Below are 15,402 nucleotides of genomic sequence, written 5' to 3' on the forward strand. Positions count from 1 at the left end.
GTCGGCTGAGCCGTCCAACCAATCAGCCAGCCTTATAGTGGCTGGTATACACACACACACACATATATATATATATATATATATATATATATATATATATGGTAAGAAGAAGACGGTGAAAGCGAGTGAATGTCAATAGGGAAAAAGGCCAACGGTAGGATAGCGAGTTTTCATCAACCCGACCAATTGGTTCCGCGGATGTCATTCAAGACCGCTCGGTCACCGGATCCGACGCCGGTCGTTTTCCCTCTATCTTTCTCTGCTGCCTTCAAACGTTGACCATCGTAACAATGAGTGGTTCGATCGTGCTCTTGGACCATCGAGCAGCAAAATTGTTCGTGAGTGCTGAGGTTGGTTGGGGAGTAATCAAACAAATAAAAAAGAATGAAATGGCGCTGAACAATACACTTAGAGTAGGTTAAAAGTAAGAAGCGAATAAATAAAGCTCCGCAAAAAAGAAGGCCCAGAAACGGGGGAAGAAAAACAAAGAAAGAACTCAGCTTTTAGGGCAGGAAGCGGACGCACCCGACAGTCAATGAAATACTCATTTCAGGTGTACGAGCCCCGAAAACAAAACACTGTTACCGAACTACGTTATTGTATCATCTGCCGGTCATTCACCTGCATTCCATTAGGTTCTGGCTACGCCAGTGGAATACTCAGTTGTATGCTCGTAGGCGTTGGCATTCAGGCAACGATGAAATGATATTGCCACTTTCTCAATGGGTCTGCGTTGTCTTGCCTTTGACGTTTCCCAGGCAACGAGAAAGTCAGCGTTCACTTTTCGGTTTCATTGGGTGCCTTTTATGCAGATTGTTGGATAACTTTGATGGGGATAACGTAGCGACATTAACAGCTGTAAAACTCCGTCATTGCTGCGAAGATTTTGCTTTTCCGTTTGTTTTCACTGGGATCGTTTGTAATTCGATCAAGGGGGAGGGATAAAGGGAGGGAGGGAGGAAGGGGGAGGCAATGCGAGTGCCCCGAAGTTCAAGGGAAATAGAATTATGTACCTGGCATGGCAGGTCAGGGCATTAATGAATATTACTTCCGATCGGATTGCTTGGCATTCGGCACATAACGCTGCCTTTTCACGAACTGTTTTCGCACCAAAGTAAAGAGACACTTGTGGCATTTTTTGAAATCTGCGGACTAAGCTGTTTCCTAGAGAATCGCCATGTTTGGTTTGATTGTATACGATACATACGATGCACTCCTTTGGCTGCTAATATTTATGTTACCCTCCCCCTATCCGGCCTCCGATTTTTGTATGCCTGTCTTTATAGAACCAAGCAAGACGGATAATAACGGGAAGATGAGAACTTGGAAGTGATGACCAGTGGTCGAACAAAGGAGGTCTCAGTCTGGGGCCTACGTGTCGACAGGTAGACTTGTCGTCGTCAGGGTAACAACTGCTTTCCTTGACAGCGTTGATATAAGCGTTTAGAAACCTTTAGCTCGGGAGCTTCCACGCATATACACAGGAACGGAGAGAGAGAGCGAGAGAGCGAGCGAGCGAGAGAGAGAGAGAGAGAGAGAGAGAGAGAAAGGTTTTATTTGAAGAACAGACGATGATGGTTGTCCCCAGGTGAGGGGCTTCCTCAGTCCAGGACGCCGTGGTCCATCGCCATCTGTTGGGCTCTGTCCACCAGTCGAAACTGGTTCTCAGGGCACGAGCTGGTCAGCAGGTCTTCCTACTGCTGCGGGGTAGGGGGTTGGGGGACTGGGGGCAGTGTCATGTTGTGCGCACACTCCCAACCATATGGTAGAGAGTGCACGGCGCTGAGCATTGCTTGCAGGCGTAGTCGTAGCATGTCGCATACATCGCGTGGAACAGTGTCCCGTGCGGAAACGCGTTTGTCTGTAACCTTCTCCATGCAACGGCCTCCCCTCTCGTCAGTTTGGGGTGCGGTGGAGGGTACGTTCTTCTGCCAAGTCTGCAATGCGCCGCGATTTCGGAGCATCGTTTGGGTACGCCTTCGTCCGGGTCTCCCGAGGCGCGGCCCTCGGGCGGTTTAGCCCGGACAGTGTGTTTTCGGGCTGCGCTGTGTGCCGCTGCGTTATCCACCAGGGACTAGTGCCCCGGTGTCCAGACTATGTATATCTCGGGGATGTCCTTGGTCGTTTTGAGTACGTATAAAGCTCGAGCACTTACCCGTGCAGGTTGGTAGTGCCTCCATGCCGCTTGCGGGTCCGTTATCGCCACTACTTGTTCCTCTTATTTTTTTTTTCATTTCGTGTATAGAATGGAAAGCTAATTTTTTCTTAGCAACAACCACACTGAATTTGATGAGGTCTGTTGCATTCAAAAGAAAAAGGTTAAAGTATAGTGACGGTAGCAAGTGAATTCTTTATTTAGGCCCTCCATTCTTCATAAGAACTGTTGAAATTTGCAGAATTGAAAAAAGCGCAAATATGAAGTTTACAGCCTTGTGATTCCGCAAGGAAAAAAAAAAGAAAGCAAAAGGGATATTGCAATTTTATAGGCTGTACCTAATAATACATCTAAGGCGGGAATTACGATTACATATACACCGCTTTGAAATGCACCACTAATTTGTGAGTAAGACTTTTACAAAACATTCATACATATTGTAGTTTCTCCACATGAGTTGAAATTCATATATCATATTTGTATGCTTTAGATGCTTTTACAGATGCAGTTTGCAGAACTGCGATATGTGATTTTGGGGCAAAGTTCATGCTTTAATGTTTCTTTAACTTATCTATTACAGAATATTCCAGGTCGTAAATGAAAATGCTGCTTCCTATAGTCACTAAAATGGAAATTTTTTATGTGCAACCAATTTAATTCAAATCAGTCTACAGGTTGTTTTATAAAAGCACTTCTGCGTTTTACACGTATTTCAATGGAAAAGTTGGAGTTGACTCCGAGCTAAAGCTTACTGTCAAAACCTTAACTGACTGACTGACTCACTCACTCACTCACTCACTCACTCAATCAATCAATCAATCAATCAATCAATCAATCAATCAATGAATCAATCAATCAGCTATCCACCCAACAAATTAATGAGTTATCAGATACTTAATTAGCATGTAACTAATTACCTGATTAATTAATTAATCGATAATTACGATGGGTAAAGTTCACTTAAGTTGCTGTTATTTGCTATCTTCTTTGGACGTAGTTGCAAACAAAAAAGTGTTAAAACCTAATTTGTGATGGAAAGCGCAAGAGTGAAGTGAAAGAGGGAGGACCGATAGGACCAGCATTTCAGCTAGTGAGCTGAAATGCCCACAAAACTGCAAAATTTTCTCCAATTGAATATAAAACATCAAGCATCCCACTTTCATGTTATTTCGGTATATGAAGTTATGAGTATAGGAATCGGCATATCATTGTAAGATCCGACTCGGAGCATCGAAAACGTAAACATAATAAAAAAAAAACACTCATGCCATTAGCTTAATTTGATTCAAGAATTCTACGGCTTTGATGCGGGTGCCGTAATACCAGACATCAATCATTTCCCTTCTTCTTGTGAAATTTCTTGAAAGGCACGAGTTACTTTTGCAGGTTTGCCTAAACAGGCTACACTGTAAAAAAAAATTTCCTTACTTAACAGAAAATTTGCTGGTAATTTGTGACCGAACACTCTTCCGTAAATTAAGAACGGTCATTTCCGTAGAACGGACAACTGTAAAAGAGAGACCGTAATACAAGATACGAGTGCTTCTGTATCTAGAAAACGGAAGACTCTGTATTCTGAATCTGTACTATAACCGTAAAAGTACGGTGCGTCTCGTATTCCGAAAACGGAACACACTGTATGCTGAATTTGTACTATAACTGTTAAAATACAGGTGCTTGCCATATTCAGAAAACGAAAGACTCCGTATGCTAAATCTGTACTATATCCGTTAAAGTACAGGTGCTTCCCGTATTTCATCTTGCAGAGCATATCCATTGTTCGAAGAATGTGCCATCGGGGACAAAATTGCCCAGGATGTGCGAGAGTCGACCGAATTTTATGGTGCACTATTTGCTGGGATCAGCCGTGCTACCATCTGCGTTCGGAATGTGCATACGTGACCCACTGTTTTCAGCGGTCTTGAACAGAAATGCAATTTGGTCAACGCTCGCACTTCCAGGGTACTTTTGTCCACGATAGTACATCGCCTTAAATGCAAATGTCATGAAGGCAGCTCATAGACAAAGCAGCAGGTCACCATTGAGAAAATTGTCTTGCCAACACACTGACATGGCTGCAGAGATAAAACACTTTGCACTTTGTGATATGAATGCACTGCATAGCATATATACACAAAGGTGCAACATTTCAGTCCTCAAGTTCTTAGATCACAGAAGCAACTTTATTTTCTTCAATCACTCGTCTTGCACTTCTTCCTGGTGAAAGTTGTTCTTGACCCAAAATGCTTGCAAGGATAAACTTGCTGCTGTTAGGAGAAACAAATAGTATTCGTGAATATCCATCCTAAAGAAAGCAGCAAAAAAGTATAATCACAGAACACGACAAAGCAGTAACTTCTGTGTTAGAAAAACATGTAAGTAGACCAACATTGTTGGAACAAGGGATATTGCTATAGCCAACATTTCGACATTGGTGCTTGTCATTAGGGTAGCAAATGTTTTCCTTGGCTGTGTTGTTTTGGATTGTGCATAGCTCACTGGCCCCTAGCCTCATTGGGGAAGAAACTGGTGCATATAATAGGTCAAGAGAAGCCAAAGTGTTAAAATAAAGGAAGGAAGGGTGTGCTTAGCAGTGGTGATTGTGATGGAGCAAGTATGAGCACTACTGTCAGTTCTTGCAAAGAGTAGGGGTGACCAAAACAGAAAATGATGTACACATGTAAGCAGTCATTAATCCAGTAGACCTAATCTTCCGAGAAGACAAAACAGGTATCAAGATAAACAGTTTGCACTTTTGGAAAAGGAAAACGAAGAATTAGGGAAAATAAATTTTGTATCAAGATGCATCTGGTTAAGGTCACTGCAAATGGTAAATGAAGGCACATTACGAATATATATTTTGTTAAAAGGCGATGAAGAAAAGATATATTAACGAAATATTAAAAAATAGGGACATTAAAATTAAACTGGGTATGACCATAAAACAGTAAAGAACAGCCTGTGGAAAAATATGGGATGGACAATATGATAACCAGGTGCAAGATTGCAAAACGTCGAGCGCTGTTTATATTCATGCTGCTGTTGACGGCTTCAAGTTTCTGTCTTCCTGTGGAACCTTTGTCTTACTTGAACAAGGAAATGGGTCATTTTTTAAACAAGTCAGTTCATATGCAGTTCAAAGCTTCAGCATTATTATATTGAAAGAAAATATTATGGTCAGTTCTCCTGGGTGTGCTTTCATTCACCAGTTATTTCCACCGGTGTAAGCTCAAAATTAAATGGTCTAAATGGACCTTAGCTCCTCGCAAACCATTAGCTGGTCTTTTTTTTCAACACAGATGCCTGCACATTATGTGTTGGCAGGAGTGCTAGCGAACTACATTAAACTTGTTGCCACAACCAAAGTGAAACTTGGTAACAGTGATTGAAAAAAAAAAATCAGCATTCCACAATATTGATTCAAGTCGTCTGGAAAAGTTGCTTAAGTTAATGTACACCCCCCCCCCCCTCACCAGACACAATTATACACCACACTGACTCTCAATGTGTCAACCATGCTATTATAGCACTAGGCATCAAGTAGGAGAATTAGAAGATAAGAGGGCACAATGCTTTTTGTTAGAACATCAAATGTGCTTTACACAAATGCTACATTCCAACTAACAAAGGAGCAGCCGATAGTGACCAATGCATACGAAAGCTAATGACATTCTGTGCAACAGACTGTTGACGATGAGGTGTTATGCGCACAAGTGGACTCATTCACACAAAATGACATCCTGCAGACAAACCTTGTGCCAACATTACAGATTGAAAAACACCACAGTGGAAAGCAAAGAGTGTTAAATTTGTTGAAAATTACTAAACATTATTCAATTATTCATTATCCTTACTCTTCATTAAAGATTCACAGATTGTTCCCTACGGGTGCTGTAAACTGCTTTTATAGTGGTAGCAACAATGATCTGTGGCACAGACAAGAATAAATGCTCATGAAGTTTATGCAAGAGTATACCCTACAAATTACACCCCATTTCACATTCCAATGTGGTAGAAGAGGAAGACGAAAAAAACTACTTTCTCGTGGAGGATGCATACCCCAGAACAGAAGAAACAAGTGTACCCTAACCATTGCTGCTGCCGATGCCTGTGCACTAGCAGTTACATATAATATGGCAGTTACAATTGTTTTTCCACAAGCACTGCAAGCTGCTGCCAGTTTGCCAGTACAGAGCTGTAATAAATTTAGGGCAAGTTAAAGCTCTCTAATGGATTCATCTCGTATGACACAATCGGAATGCAATATTCTGCAAATAAGTGAAGAGCGATGTGCCATCCCATACAATGAAACACCTTTGAAGAATCTGAATCACCACCTGCACTCTTAGGCAGTTACACCCTTTGGAATGCCCCTTCTGCCACACAACAATAATCATTATCTGCCTTGATGTGTTTCCTTTCTTTAAAACGCCACGCCCCCTACTTTCCTTTCGGGAATGCTATCATGCTGATAATGTGCATGCCGTTCGTTACTGGAAAGTACAGGGCTCGCAGGGTTAAAGAAAGGAAACGCAACAAGGCAGATGACGATTATCATTGTGTGGCAGAAGGGGCACTCCAAAGGGTGTAACTTTGCCTAAGAGTGTGGGCAGTGATGAGGTAAGAGTGTGTTCTGTGTAAAGTAGTGCACCTGTATAACCTAAAGCTGTGGAGAATGCATTTAGTATCAGCTGTGAAGGTTTCTAATTTTAATTGCACACAGTAAAAACCTCCATGCAGTTTTGCAAAACGCAAACCCCCTACCTTTTTGTTGTTCAAAGGCAATGACACGTAGGGCCATAACATGTACATTATGAGTTTTGTTCCCAAACAATCAAAGTGAATAGCACCACCTTAAGTGTTATGTGCCTTCTGTCTCACATTTTCTGTCAAAAATTGTTAGTGTCAAATGCTGCGATCGGCAGAAAAATGGATTTCTGGAGCAATATAAAGTATTAAGTACCATGATCTCAGTTCTTTCACTGCTGTTTAAGCATTATCGGGTCTTAAAGTAAAAAAACGAGAAATAAATACACGCATATTTTACGTCACAACCCTCATGAGGCATTTAGTAGTCTGGATTATAAAGGATTCCAGATTTACAACGCAGGACAGATTTTATTCCACTGAAAGAATGGCATCATGCCAATGATTCTGCATTTGGTGCTATATTTATTTGTATTTAGTTCCATTGGAATGTGTGTGTACTGTCAGCGATATTGCTTGACATGCTTTAGATTGACTGTTTTCTAAATTTAGGCAAATTCGTATTCGCAAATAACCTTGTATGACACCAAGAACTTGCTTAGCAGGAGTATTTCTAACATTTGCAAGATATGAGGCTCTTGAATGCATATCTAAGCCTGGGGTGCACGCCGCCCCCTAATCTCATCAGCAAGTTTCTGGAACTCATCTACAAGGTATGTTATGATGAATGTAAAGTTGCTTGAACGGGAGAAATAGGGAATTTAAACAGGTGAATTATGCAGCATAAGAATGATGTCAGCAAGAAGCAAGCATCAAGAAGCACTGTCACTCAATGCGCATAGACTATCAAACGCAAGAATTATTTGGGATGATTTAAAATTCTGGCATTGGAACGAAATGTCTTTTAATCTATATATAAACTGATTATTCACTCTTCTACCACTACCTTTACCAGAAACATTCATAATCATTATCCTATCTATGCCACATCATCCTAGCTAATATTCAAGCCTTCATAAGCTGCTTTTTTTACTGCTAATTCTCTGTGGGAAAGAGGTGTCCGTATGAAGACCATATCATATACTTATTACCCGTTTTTTGATAAATGATAAGGGAAAAACTTCACACCAAAAATGCGTTGAGCTTGAGCAAGTTCTACGTTTGAAGCTGTTGATTCTTTTTTACCTTTGCCATCACTGACCCACCTGGTTAGCTACGTAGACAGAAAAGCTGCAGGAGAAAGGTAGGGGTGCCAAATTAGACTTGTGCCCCAGGGGACCTTTTCACGGTCACTGGAGGAACTGCCTGTGGCCTCGGCATCTTCCTTGAGGGCCATGGCCATGTCTAAGAAACCTTGTCTCCACAGGCTGCATAAAGAAGGATAATTTTCTGAGCCAAGTCTTTTTCTTAAAAGAACCCATTTAAGGTGTATTCGTGGCTTTGCACCACAAAACTGACACATGACTGGCCACTCAAGACACTTTATGTGTATTCGCAGGCTTATTCCTTGGAAAAACACTTTTATGTAGCACACAATGAGTAACAGTAACAAAAAAGTGTATAAGGAGGCTTTCATATTGCTCTACAACTTTTCATTGACACATTTCATTTAATTATTTGAGATATTTATTAACTAATTAAGAATTATGTAATTAGGCAGAATGCAAAATATAATCAGAGTATCTCCAAGCGACGGCAAACAACATTACCTTCATTTTGTCTAGTTACATCGCATTTACATATTTATAAATCTTGGTGCACGATAGTTAAGACACCCTGTAGATCAAAAAACAATATTACAATTTTCATAATCATCTCTTGCGTGTTATTGGTGGCTATGGCTGCTTCAAGTTATTCTTTCAGTACAGTACAAGCAGTTTTGAAGTGAAATTGTTTTGCATCGAGGGTGTGTAATCTAGAAAATCAAGCAAAAGGTCAAGTTGTGTTCACTATTCAGATGTTTAACTAAGAAGCTGCAGGAAAAGGAAACAGGACACACCTAATAAACAATGCAAAATTTGAAAATTTAAACTGAACAAGAAACCAGTTTTTGAAAACACAGAAAAAAGCCAGCAGCTTACGTCGAATACACCCTTGCTATGTACTCCAAGTGAAGTTGTTACCGCAATGCTTGGGCACCATATGAACGTAACAATCAATAACTTTGAGCAGAATATTAACACCACTAAATGAACTGGCCTTTGAAGATTCTTGATCTGAAATCCTCAACGACTTGTTCTGGCGTTTAATCTGTCGAGCTCAATCTGTATTCTCAAAAGCTGGCTCTCGGCCATAATTTCTCTAAACGCAACATCAGCTTAAATCTCAAGATAGGGTTGACCTGTAAATAAAGTTGATAATGCATGGCACACATCATGAACACTCTTACATGTTAACCAGAGGGTTCACTCATGCAGCCATGAAATTGTGATGCAGACACGTTATATTGAAGCTGGTTTTGTGAAGTGTTTCATGCTTCCAAGGCTTCTTCTCCAGTTGTGAAAGCTGTCTCCACTAGCTAAATAAGTGGTGAGAATAAAAAAAGAACTTCAACATGCTCACAATACGTTGGCCATTTGCAAGTAAACAGCAGCCTTTTTGGGCGCCCAGGTTGCCTGGTGCAAATCTACTATGCCACAGTACTTGCGTTACCCAGTACCAGCCACTTTAAAATGCAATGTGTTCAAAGCCCTTTCCCTCTGTTTTTTTGCTTTGGAAACAGTTTACCATGTGTTCAGTAGGTGTCGAGAAAGGGGACAGAAAACACTGTGCACCAGTGATTTCTAATGTTTTGCTGGATGTAGCACACCGCACCGGATGCAGGTGAAGCCAGTGGAAATGCGGTGTCATGCAGGCGCTTGTCCTGGAAGCAGGGCATATGGTGGACTAACTAGTGCGTGCGATCAGATAATATTGCTGCCGAAAAACTTTTCTTTGTGGTTTTTTACATTTTAGGAGGTCTCTACATGTCTGGTAAGCGCTTTTATGACAATCTGAACCCGTATACGATAGTGTTCTCTTACATCAAGTTTTTTCTCATTTACCAGTGTCCCCATTGCACGCCACTTATGTTAGCTACACTGTAGACACTGCAATGGAAAAATTCTGGACACCTCGAAACACTGCTTGGGTAGGTTATGGCACATCAGGCAGGCATGTTAGGGGAAGAAATGCCACACACCCGTGCAAACGAAGTGCTGCTGCAAAGTTGTGAAGCACCAACTTCCGGGACAAGGTTGGCTTCAGTCGAGGGTGCTCGATGTGCTGTCCATCCCCTGTAGTAGAGATCAGTGGTGTGGACCCTTTTATACTGGCTGTCTTTTCTGGTCGGAACCTTGGCAACAGCTTCCACCATACTTTTTTGAACCTGCAACATGTGCAGAGAAAGTCACATCACTGTGTGTTGATTGTATGGCTTTATTGTTCTACACATTCTATCAAATCATTAAAAAATACAGTTCGCACATTTTTACTACTTATATAGACAGTCTAGTTGCTAGACACGCGAAACATTACCATCCCTCTGACAGAATGCAACAATAGAAGCGTACACTGTAAAGCTACCCTAAAATTTAAATTGATGTGACACCGTATGAGCATACAGTATGCTTACTGTATGCTCTAGCCCTGTGTCAAGTAAAAGTTAATCGTCAATCATTTATGGTGTATTTCTACTTTTTCTGGGTCATCAAACTGTACAATCAATGTTCCAAGTTTACATATTGTTGGCTTTTGATTGCCTATGTGATCCGTTTCCTACTTACACATGCAGTAATCCCACTGTAATAAGGAAAAAAGAGTTAGAAAAAGAAATGCCATGATAATCTTCCACACTTGCTGAGGGCAGGAACAATGGCCAATAGCATGTGGTTGAAGCTACATAAATACTCAGTTTTCACACAGCTTAATTGTTCAGCAAGTAATAAAGAGGTACGCTGTGCGCCTCTGCATAACCAATAAAATCTGACTACTTGACACTGTACTAAGGCTGCTGCTTGATAGTGTTCGGCAGTTCGGCTTTGGTTTTCTGATATACAGAACTGTTTAGGTACCAGTAGTTTACTCTGCGATATAATGGAACTTGGAGCACTGGTCATTTGCACATAAATAATGCGACAGCAAATATAACACAAGGATAGGAATATGGGTCTCTTAGAAAAAGTACATACACATTATGAATATAATGTGATGTGATGCCACAATGAAACAGAAAGCAACGCATAGAAGTGGACGGCACTTCCATGCCACCAAGGTTATTGGACAGACAGTACTTCAGAAGTGCCCGCAACACAGTCAAAGAAGGCAAAGCAGCATTTCTTTGCGCTCAACACAATGCATTGGCGGGCTAGTATGTGCGAATCCATAAATACTTTGTTTAGCGCAAAACAATGGACACAAGAAAGACGACCAGCACAAGGCGCTACTCTCAACTGACATCACTTTATTGCGTCACTCCTTTATAGATAGTAGAATCTAGAAGAACATGTGCAGTGAGCACCATGTGCAGGGACCACCAACAACCGATCACAAGAGCGCACTCATGCGACGGGATCCAAAAAACCACATTGAGCACTGCACAAGGTTAAAGAAGGCACACTAATGCACTGTGACCCCAATGACTGTATAAAGAAAGCTTCCGATAACTCTCGGGCGGTGGTATCACAGCACTTTTTCAGAATCATAGTGTCACGAAACATGGCTTTGCACTTCCATATTTTACAATGTTGAGCCACATGGGAACCTGTGCCTGTTGGTATGGATCGCTTATGTTCGCAATGTTTCGTGATACTACGATTTTGAAAAAGAGCCGTGATACCACCGCCAGAGAGTTATCGGAAGCTTTCTTCATACAGTCATTGGGGTCACAGTGCATTAGTGCGCTTTCTTTAACCTTGTACAGTGCTCAATATGGTTTTTTTTTGGATTCTGTCGTATGAGTGTGCTCTTGTGATCAGATGTTGGTGGTTCCTGCACATGGTGTGCACAGCGCATGTTCTTCTAGATTCTGCTGTCTACAAAGGAGGGACGCAATAAAGTGATGTCAGTTGAGAGTAGCGCCTTGTTCTGTCGTCTTTCTTGTGTCCATTGTTTTGCGCTAAAAAAGCAATTATGTATTCCTTGTGTGTGTTTGAAGACAGCTCCACACGCAGTAGCGATTCCAGTATTGCTGCCGAGTGGTTTAGCTCGCCGCAGCTTGAAGTGCCACAAAATATAAGGAGAGAAACCTGCATTATAGATTTGTTGCAAGCAAGAATATGACGTGAAGTGCATTCTGAGGCCAGAAACTATAGAAAAACATTTCATGATGCACCACTGTGCAGGGTTTTATAGCAAAGTCAAATACATTTAGTGTAAATATCACACTATGATGGTACACAATGGTGGTAATCTGTAATAATATAAAAGGTGCCTTAATGTTATAACAAAAGTTGACATTACTTAATAATAGCCCTGTAAAATTTAGCATGCAGGGGCACCACTTGGTTAAACAATAGTGATGTAATGTCTATGTACACAAGTATTACCCATGCATTTCTGCCATTGTCCAAATGGCATAAATGAATGGGTAATACTTGTATATGTAGATATTACATCTCTATTGTTTAACGAAGTGGGTAAACTATGTCTGCCTCATACAAGATTAGAATTAAACCATAAATTATATATAGTCACCCTAACAGTAACACCTCATTTGAACTTCACAGTAAGTAGACGTCACCTATTCAAAGTTTATATGTTGAATGTAACGAACCCTCATTACAGCAGCGCAGAGCATTCCTCACATTTCCTTACGTACTCAGAATTCAGTCATCACCGCAACACATATGCTACAACATCGTCACACAGTGCAACTCACGCTTACACTACACAAATAAACCAAACATGATTAGGCCACTTGTACTGCGGTATGAGCAATAGTGTCGGGATTATGAAATTCCCCACGAAGTCCTCCAGGTTGCCAAGAAACCAGAATGGTTGGCCCCGTGGTACGATTTCACGCAGTTGTGCGACTGGACATTAACACATTTAAGGAAAAGAGACACTCCTCACGACCACATTATACAAGAGTTCCGTGCTCTTCAGGACCAATATCAAAATCACATGGAATTCTACACTGATGGGTCCAAAACAAAAGAACACGTGGGTGTAGGGGCCGTAACAGAAAATTGGGAAAGAAGTATTCGTCTACCAAAACATGCCTCTGTTTTCACTGCTGAAGTTTACACTGTATGGGTTGTAGTTAAAAAGATTATCACTGGCAAGCACGAAAACAGTCATTTACACTGATTCCTTAAGTACACTGAAGGCTCTAAACCTAAAATATGAGTGTGAACCCCTGTTAGGGGACATACTAAACATGGTCGCGCTTAACAAATATGGGAGATCAATCCACTTCTGCTGGGTACCAAGTCATGTTGGGATACTGGGTAACGAAGCAGCCAATAGATATGCATCGATGGCAGCGAACAAAGAGATAACAAACACAACACTTCCATACAAAGATAGCATCCACGCGATTAGAAAAGCCTATTACCTCAAAGAACCTAATTTGGCTTATAGATGAACACCTTCGCATACTGCCACAGCTACACTCTGTCATATGCGTTGCAATCATAAAGGAGTGCTTGTCCACCAGCACTCCAATGTCACTAACAGTGATCACCTACACAGCTTGATTCAGGTGGCAGGTGGCAGTCATGATTCAGGTGGCAAATAGCTAAGAGAAAAAAAATCCACTCACTTTGAGAGCTACAATACTGCGATAACTTGAGAGAGATGGACCCATTGCAGGCAGCAGACCTCTTCTCAGCTCCAGCACAACAGCAACTTGCCTTTCAGTAAAAGAAAAGGATTGATTAGTAATGATAAGTTACCTTGTTTTTGCTGAGTATCAATACAATCTGACTTTCATGCATATCCACTCTCCGCTTTAGTAATACAACTGAATTATTTGTAAAATAAAAGAGTCAATGATGATACCATTCGCTTCTCTTGTATGTCCAATTTTTTTCGCACTGATACCCCGTTTACTGCTTGCTTACTGACACGAATGCCTTGACTGCCCAGACATCATTCGAAGCAACACGTCTTGCTGCAATGCAAAAAGTTGCACCGAGGAAACACAGCAGAGCAGCCAGAGCAAAGAACTTTTTTTTTTCTGGTCACAATTAAAACGTGCACCCAGGCAAGAAAGTAACGATCACAGGTAGTGAGCGACTGCTATTGCCTCGAACGTTTATTTCCGTATTTTAACAGAAGTTCTTGTATCGGATACAGTATGCTCTCAAGCCAATACAAGCGTCAATACAAGTGCGCAACTGAACGCAGTTTTATTCTACGCTTTTAACGCGAGTGAGCAAAAGGTTAGAAGTACCTCACGGAAATTGCGATCGAGCCGATCGCGCTACGACTGGAATCGATCTGAAAAGATAGGGTGATCCCTTTCCCCATTCATGCGTCAGTTTTGCCCTAAGACGTTGCATAGTGGTCTTTTGGAACAATATTTCTGTTGGCGACACCGGCTTACCACACATCACTTTAACACCTACGTTATGCAAACCAAATAAGATTAAAATGGACTTACCTCATGAGCAAGTTACGAGTGCGCGTAGACTGTTGAACACCCGTTGAGAGCAAGCAGGATATATCCGTGTCCAAGCGCATACGTGCACCCAAACACAGGACAACTTCTTCGATGCCGCAGCGTGCAGAGTTTTGTACACGAAGTGAAAGACATCCAGCGCAAATATCTCCGCGCGATGACGGCAAATGACGAGCGCACAAGCGTACAAAACACAGCGACAAATTCAGAACTTTGCCAATTCGAACGTGCCGAGACCCAAGCAGCGTAACCATCCATCGTTTCTGTCCTTCGCTCCCGATGCGTCAATCTCTCTTCCTTGGAGTCTTGCTTCACTCTTGAGTACAAATCAAGAGATATTTACGGCAAATTAACAACTTTTACAACACGACACGAAAAATTCCGGCTGACTACACATGTGCAGCTCCGTCTGCCACTTCTAACGGACGCGCAGCGCGCGCTGCCCCCTGGTGCCGCACTCTGTGAGCCCGGAGAACAGAATCGGTTTCGTTTTCGCATTTGTGCTCTAGTTACTGTATCGTATCAGTTCAACGAGCACAAGCTATCTTGGCACGCTGGAACGACACGTGCCTTTCCTTGCCCTCTATTTCCACTACCCCCTTTCCCTCGCTCTGGTATAAAATGCCCAGCGCAATAAACATAACAGTTCACTGTTGTCTTGAAACGCCTGCTGTTGGTTTCTTCGACCTGGACCCGGTCGATACAGTTACTGGAACTGCAATATAATTGCTTGACAATTAATTGAATTCTAAAAGAGGAGAACACTTTCTCTCCCACAAGTTAGTGCGTTTTATACGAAGGGAGAGAGAATGCAAGAAGCAGAAAGGCAGGGAGGTCAACCAAAGCGTTCGCTACAGGGGATAGCTAACCCCTGTGCTGCAATGAAGTGCAAAGCAATGCACTGCGATGCGTCCATAATCGATCTCTAGTATAGTGA

At 41.8% G+C, this 15,402-nt stretch overlaps 1 protein-coding gene across 2 annotated transcripts; it reads right to left on the bottom strand.

Moving 5' to 3' along the window:
- Positions 1–4,316: 4,316 nt before the first annotated feature.
- On the bottom strand, positions 4,317–14,898 carry LOC126536900 (uncharacterized). Of its 2 annotated transcripts, none has more exons than XM_055073595.2 (5): positions 14,448–14,898; positions 13,605–13,695; positions 10,044–10,229; positions 8,068–8,229; positions 4,317–4,419 (listed from the first exon to the last, which is right to left on the bottom strand). In XM_055073595.2, exons 1-4 carry the CDS (start codon positions 14,717–14,719, stop codon positions 8,152–8,154), a joined length of 627 nt encoding a protein of 208 aa, XP_054929570.1. In that variant the 5' UTR covers positions 14,720–14,898; the 3' UTR covers positions 4,317–4,419; positions 8,068–8,151. The 2 variants fall into 2 exon arrangements, with proteins under 2 accessions (XP_054929570.1, XP_054929569.1); XM_055073594.2 differs by having other exon boundaries at positions 4,317–4,422.
- Positions 14,899–15,402: the final 504 nt, after the last annotated feature.

Source organism: Dermacentor andersoni, chromosome 4, assembly GCF_023375885.2.
Source record: "Dermacentor andersoni chromosome 4, qqDerAnde1_hic_scaffold, whole genome shotgun sequence".
Classification (NCBI taxonomy): domain Eukaryota; kingdom Metazoa; phylum Arthropoda; class Arachnida; order Ixodida; family Ixodidae; genus Dermacentor; species Dermacentor andersoni.